Below are 7,130 nucleotides of genomic sequence, written 5' to 3' on the forward strand. Positions count from 1 at the left end.
GCCCGCTTCCTGCGTGGCCGGAATGGTGTTTGAACCGGCCACCGGGACCTCCCCTGAAGTCCAACTGCTTTCCCCTTTGACCTCAGGGTGCAGGTTGACCTCAGCGGTCGCTGTTGTCAGGTTTTAGGTGGCAGGCGTGTCGCTTGTACGTGGGTCTAGTCAGCGTCGGCTCCCACGCGGGTGTGAGCTGGTCCCAGGAAGCCGCCGCACTCTGCACTCTGCTTAAAACGCCCACGGGGTTCCGGGTGGGAACCCCCCAACCAGAGGCGGGGACACCTGCCAGGGCGCCTCCCAGCCCCCGCAGCCCGCAGTGGGGGCCCAGGCACCGTTTGCTTTATGAGCTCCTCAGAAGGCTCTAGGCGAGCTGACCGCACTTCCTGACAATGCTGCAGAGCTTCACTGTGGACTCTGGCAGGGACCTGTCCTCGACGTCACGCCCACTCATGTGCCTGACCACCTGTCCCTGATCACGTTTGCCCCACGGCTTCTCGACCGCCCTGCCCACGGCGCAGACCACTCACGGGCACGTGGGCAGTGAGGGCAGCTGCCGTCAGCGCGACCCCTCTGGTCGGCTGTTTGAAGTAGATGACGAAGTGGGGGAACAGCACACGCGAGTGGGTGTGACGTTGCAGGACCTCGTGGGACGAGGTGCGGGCCCGGAGGCGGCCCTCGCAGGGCCCTTGGAGCATGTGCGCTGCCCCGGGCGTTGTCTCGGTCTCCAGTGAGGCCATGGGAGTCTTGGGGTGGCTGTCGAGCTGCCTCCCACTTTCTTTTGAAAAGACCTTTTGAGACGTGCCCCCTGCTGTGAGCGCTTGCCGCGCTGCTGTCCGCCAGCTGTGGGGAGGCTCAGTGCCAGGCGGCTGGGCCGGCAGGTGGGCGGGGCGAGGCGGGGGTGCCACTGTGCCTGACCACGGCCCTGACTGTTCAGGACGCTCCCTGGGAAGCACCTGGAGCAGATCGCCGCCCAGATGCGCAAACACAGCCTCAACGCGTTGCTGATCGTCGGTGGCTTCGAGGTATGTCCCTGGTCCTGGGCACCGGCCGGCTCGGCAGTGCCGCAGGTCAAGTGGTGGCCTGCACCGGCTTTACCACATACCTCACGAGTTAAGGTCCTCGAGTCCCAGTCCCCAAGTGCCTTGGACAGCTGCAGCTCCAAGCATAGCCAGTGGCAAGGCTCACCCGCAGGAAGCGACACGTGATCCCTTGGCCGGGGTTTGTCTGTCCAGGGCGTTCCGGTGTCTTTAAGTTGCCAGAACTGGACTGGTTCTCTCCTGACCCGGGAGCCCACTGGCCCTTCAGAGAGGAAGGTAGCTAAGTGGCCAAATCGTGGCTCTGATCCCGCATGGCGGGGCTGCAGGCCTCCACGTGTTTCTGTTGAGCCAGCTCGGCCGTGACGTCCCCCTGGTTTACTCTGAGCGGAACGCAGATGTCTCAGCTGCGTGGGCACTGCCAGTAGGGAACATGCTGTGCGTCACCGCGATGACGTCCCGTGGGGTCCTCGTCACCCCTGTCGTGACGTTACACACTCCCATGCTGCCTTTGAGCGGGCCCTCGGCGCCCCTCTGCCCCTCCCTACCCGCCCCCAATGGCCACGCTTGCCCCACAGGCCTATCTGGGTCTGCTGGAACTGTCAGCCGCCCGGGAGCAGCACGAGGAACTGTGCGTCCCTGTGGTTATGGTCCCCGCCACCGTCTCCAACAATGTGCCGGGGTCCGATTTCAGCATTGGCGCCGACACCGCCCTCAACACCATCACTGACGTAAGTCTGTGGCCAGCAAAGCAGGCGGCGCGGGCGCTGACTGCACACTGACCACGGGCGCAGCCCGTTTTATCTGCCAGTGCACCAGACACGGGCCCGGCTGTGTGGTTCCTTTGCCTCCAGAGAAGTGTGAACGTCTGTGACCCAGCCCCCAGAGGCCCGGATCAGGGCAGCCTGGGCGCCGTGTCCCCAAGTGACAGCGAGTGTCTGCAGCTCAGGTGGTCGTGGGTCACGGTGTTTTGTGATTTGGATAATCGTTAAATTAGTTTTGCTTGTTTTTTTTTGTTTCTGGCTGAGCCAAATTTATTGTATCTTTTGTCACCTTACGGTGATGCAGCTGAGTCCGATGGGCCTGCTTTGGACAGCACCTGAGCTCAGAGTTTTGTGATCTTTGACCCGAGTCCACCTGAGCGCTCCTCATCCAGGCCGCGGCCGCCACGCCGTCTCCCTCTCGGGGACCGGGGACGGCGAATTGCCTCTGAAGCGTTAGTGCTGTTCTGTTTCAGGTGATTTTTTTAAAATTGGAAATCAATAAACATAATATATTTTTATCCCGTTTGTAAGTCGGACTTAAAAATCACACGAGAGTTTGAAGACCAGTATCTAACGCAGATGCGTTCGTTTTTCAAATTCGGTATCTAAATTTTTCCAGTAAACTCTCAAGTTTTCTTTTCCTTATGAGGCAAAGAGCTTGTGTTTCTCTAAGGTTTTTTCCTCAAACCCACAGCATCAGCTTTGTGTCTGGTGCTGGTAAATAAAAAAACGCTTTTAAAGTAAAATATAAATGGTAAGTAAAGCTTACCGCTTGTTTGTTGCTTTTGTGAGCTTCCTAAACTTTGTGTAACTTTTTACTAAAAAGCCTTGTCCTGTGTCATCTGTGTCCCCTCACTGGAGCATCCGTCCCGTGTGCCTCCCTGTTCGCTCGCTGGGCCACTGTCCCCACTGTGCTGGTGACTGTCACTCCTGCTTTCGCTGCTACTGGACTAATCCTTCTGGTGGATGCGCAGGCTGAGCTGAGAGGCCCTGTCTGCCCCGCCCGGCCTTGTCTCCGTGTGTGCTGCCTTCCCTGCCCGTGTTGCAGTCGAAGCAACTGAAGTTCGTGCCCCTGCGTGTTACCTGATCAGACGCTGGCGGGGGGCGGGGGACTTCAGAAGGTGTCATCTGCAGGTCCCCCAGGCTGGTGCTTCTTCCCTATGTCATTCAGCCCGCACTTTGGATATGGGGACAGGCCCCCCGCCCTGCAGCCCCAGGACCCTCTGCTGTGGAGTGTCTTTTTCTGGATTGCCAAGTTCTAGAACTTGTGTGTAGTGCTGAAAATTTGAAAACCAAAATATCCGGGGAAAACACTCCCCAGTGACTACCTGCCCTGCTTCAGGGGCCTCTGGGGCGCGTTAGGTGGCCCTGTAAGTTCGCTGGCATGTTGGCTTGGTTTCTCAAAGTCAGGCTGACCAGTCACGTAGTGGCCGGTGCTCCCTTGGTGACGGGCCAGGCCACCCCTGCGGGGTGGGCCAGGTGGTCTTGGTGGTGATCGAGGCGGGTGGGAGGGCAGGATGACCGGCTCGTGGGCCTGCCCAGCGCACCGAGGCCGCGGGCACGCGTGTGGGGTCTGCCGTCTGCTGAGCTCCATGCTGAATCCTAGAGAGAGTGGAGTCCTTGTCGGGAGGTCTGGGTTCAGGCTGGAACTCAGCTGGCCACAAGGAGGAAGGGGACATGTGGGGGCAGAGACCCAAGCTGACTGGACATGGGTGCCCTGTGACCCTTCCGATGTGCTTGGAAGACCCAGGTGGAGTTAGTGCAGCATCGGTCCGGCCACCTCGCTGGTCGCTCCGAGCAGACGGGTCACCTGCGGCCATGTCCAGATGCCCTGTGACGGTGCTGCAGCTGCACTGTGGGTGAGCCCGGGGCCGTCTCCAGCACCAGGGGCCCGTCTGGTCAGACAACTGGGTGGCTCTCACCTGGTGGCGGCTCTGCCCCTGGGGGACATCTGTGTGGTCTAATACTGGGTGTGGGGGTGCCACAGCTGGTAGGCGGAGCCACGGTGCTGCTGACACCGCCAGGACGACAAGACGCCTGGTGGGGGCTGTTGGCCCAGAGTGTCAGAGGCGCCGAGAGCGGGAACTGTGACGATAGAGAGACCGCCCACCTAGAAATCTGTGGGTCTCTCTTCGGTGTGGACAGCGCCAGTGTCCAAGGTGGCTTCGTGATTCTGTGACACGTCTCCCCTCAAGCAGGAGATGGGTGGGAGGGAGGGGTGGTGGCTTAGGCGCCATCAGGCAGGTGAGTGACGCTCTCGCCTCACCTCCTGATGCCCTGGACTAACCCGCCGCAGGTCCACCAGCTGCAGTCCCCAGGCCACGGTGCCCCCAGAGCCGGCACACTTCAGAGCACAGGGCAGCGGGGGTGGGCGGTGGGCCCAGCCTTCCTCCCATGGGACCCCGCAGCAGGACACTTGGGCATGAGTAAAGACCACACGTAGGCTGTTTGCCCACAAATGTCACCGAAGGCCGGCTGTGTTTGGAGTGCCATGTGCTCAGGGATGGGGGACGGTGGACCTGTGTCATTAACAGACTGTTCCGGTTAACACTCGAGGCAGACGACCCTGCCATGCGCTTGCGAAGAGCTGGCTTTTTTGACACTGGAGCCAAAACGATTTCACTTTGGGGTCCCAAAGAACCTTGGGGTTCTGAGTTCTCTGTGCTGCTTTGTGTAAGAACTGCAGAGTGACACGCAGGGCACGGGTCCTCCTGACACAGTGATGCACAGGCCCTGGGGTTGCTTGATGGGGTCCCAGCAGGCAGGGCCCGTGCTGCTCAGTGCAGGAAGTCACCTGGCTGGCTGCTCCCCTCGCCTCCGGGCTGCCCAAAAGGCCAGCTGTTCGGTCACCACTAACCCCGAAGCCGCCTCCAGCCCTGCTTTGCTGCCTCCTGCTTGCGTCCCCTCGTGCTGGGCGGTGAGCGCCCCTGCCGAAGCCCGACCCCTGGTCCCTGCACCCAGGGCCTCATCCGGTCACCCCTGCTCCCGCAGCCACCTCTCCCACTGACTCACGGGGTGCTTGGCCCCACCTGGTGACAGCAGGCGAGGGGCCGGGCGCCCACTGACCAGCCACACCCGCTTCAGGCTTTCGAGAGCTCAGTCGCGTTTGCCGAGGCGCGTAGCAGCTACCAGGAGTTCTGCGTCCCCATGTGTGTCGTGCCTGCCACCATTAGCAACAATGTCCCTGGCACACAGATGAGCTTGGGTTCTGACACCTCCCTGAACACGGTCGTAGAGGTAAGAACGCTGTCCCCGTGTGGCCGCTTCCGCCGCTTGGCCCAGGGTCCTGCCAGTCGAGAAGCAGGGGCCAGGTCCACCATGGGGTCGTGTCGCACTTGGCACGGCAGGGTGGCTGTCCACAGTGAGGCGCTGGCCAGGCTCCACGTGGCCTTTGGTCTGTCCCAGCGGGCCCATGGGAGGCCTCAGGGCAGGCGGGGGCCAGGGCAGTCGGGGGGCAGCGGGCACCCCTCTGTGCTGCGGGTGGAGCTGCGGGAGCGCACATGTGCCGTCCTGTGGCTGGGACCTGGTGGCCCTGCGCCTGGGCCAGCACCTGCTCTGCCCAGGCCTGGCCGCCAGCATCCCCTCTGTAGTGGGGCGTGTCCGCCACGGAAGGGACGGTGCCCAGCAGGTGCCACGGCAGCAGCACAGCCCTCGGGCCAGCCTCGTGGCCCGGGTCCATCGTCAGGTGTGCAGTGTCGTCCACTTGGAGGTGGACGCCATCCTGGGCCAGGCCTGCGGGCCTCTCGGTGCCCTGCCCGTTCGCTCTGGCGCTGCTGGTGGGACGTGGGCCTCGGTCCCAAGTTGGGGCCCCCGCAGGCACCGTTGGCAGCATCCACCGCCCACCCCGCCTCCGCCCGCGGCTTGCTCCTTGCACCCTGCCTCTGCCAGCTGTCTGCGCTTTGTAGAAGGGGCCCCTCCTGGCCCTGCCCAGCCACGTCTGGCACCCCAAGTTCAGCTGACACCCCACCTGCTGGGAATCCCAGCCCGTTAACGGGGCAGGACTGACCCCCATGCCTGGGTCCACGGGCCTTTCTGTCGTGACGCCGTTTTGACGTCACTTTTTCACGTTTGACTGATGTTTTTGGAACGCCAGTGCGACAGAGCCGCCCTGCAGCGTGAGGTTTTGCCCCCCAGAGGTGGTTCTGCGAGAATCGCCTGCCGGCCACTGGAGGGCGCCGGCGTTCCCCCAGCGAGTGAAGGTGGCCTGCGGGCCGGCTGGGCCAGGCAGGGCCTCTGCCCTCAGATTCCTCCCTCAGCCAGAGTCACAGCCCCCTCCCCCACCACGTGCCACCAGCTGCCTAGGCCGGTCCCTTGTCAGTGCTGCTTCTAGGAGCTGAGTGAGACGCGGCCGAACCAGTGTCTTGTTTTTAGAGGAAGGGAACCCGGGCTGTCAGACAGGACAGGAGGGACACAGGAACGAGGGACGGGCGCCCGAGCTCCACGCACAGGCTGACAGTGCCAGCCGGCCGTCACTGTCCTGACAGCCAGCGGCTTCAAGAGAAGCGTGGCCTTGGCTTGGTTGTCAGCGTCACTCAGGTAGTGGGGGACGGCCGAGCACGATGGCACGTTCCATCATGGCCAGATGGCCACGGCGCAGACTGTCCTCTGGGTGGGGAGTGAGCCCGAGCCGGACTCCTGTGCACAGACCCAGTGAGGGGCACGCCCCAGACGCAGCAGTGACACGGAAGGCTGCAGAAAGACGCACACCGTGACGCCTGTGGGCAGGAGGGCCATGGGGGGTGGGGCCCGGCAGCGGGGACCGCCTGGTCTCCGTGATGGGTTGTTGAGGGGGGGCCGCTTTAGTCTGGCTCAGTGTCACAGAGGCGGGAAGGATCTCCTTCCCTGTGCCGCTGTGACAGCCACAGACCTGTGCATTAAAGCAGCACACGCTTATTGTCACAGTCTTGGTGGCTGCAAGTCTGCGGAGATGTCACTGGGCAGGGGCAGGGCGTCCGCAGGGATATCCGCTCCAGGACCACCCTGACGTCGTGCGCTCTGACCCCTTCCTCACCTGTAGTGTGTGGCGTCTTACTCTAGTGTCACCAGCGTTTGTCCCTGGCTTGGGCCTCCCTCCAGGTGTCTGTGAGGCCACTGTGCCTCTCCCAGGGGCAGGGCGTGCTGAGGGTCCCGGGAGGACGGACACATCTGGGAGGACCAAGTGGAAGGGGACGCAGTGGGCGGGTCTGCACCTGGCTCTCTGGTACTGGGGAAGGGGTGTTACGGGGGGCGGGCCAGGCTGGAGCCGCCTCCCTGCCGTGTTCACGGAGCTAGTAACAGGCCTGCAGGGCCCGAGGGAGGATGGCCGTCTGCACGGCAGGCGGCTGGGTTTGTGTGTATC

At 62.8% G+C, this 7,130-nt stretch overlaps 1 protein-coding gene across 4 annotated transcripts in view; it reads left to right on the forward strand.

Moving 5' to 3' along the window:
• The window catches only part of PFKP (phosphofructokinase, platelet), a 50,991-nt gene that overhangs the window by 36,719 nt on the left and 7,142 nt on the right, over window positions 1–7,130 (forward strand). For 2 of the 4 annotated variants that reach the window (XM_025050524.1, XM_015593455.1), the window contains exons 15-17: window positions 929–1,016; window positions 1,607–1,759; window positions 4,877–5,029. In XM_025050524.1, the coding sequence (XP_024906292.1) occupies window positions 929–1,016; window positions 1,607–1,759; window positions 4,877–5,029 (394 nt within the window). The remainder of the gene's footprint in view (window positions 1–928; window positions 1,017–1,606; window positions 1,760–4,876; window positions 5,030–7,130) is intronic. The other 2 variants (XM_006917197.2, XM_015593456.1) reach the window with 2 other exon arrangements.

Source organism: Pteropus alecto, unplaced genomic scaffold (assembly GCF_000325575.1).
Source record: "Pteropus alecto unplaced genomic scaffold, ASM32557v1 scaffold447, whole genome shotgun sequence".
In the NCBI taxonomy this organism is placed as follows: Eukaryota; Metazoa; Chordata; class Mammalia; order Chiroptera; family Pteropodidae; genus Pteropus; species Pteropus alecto.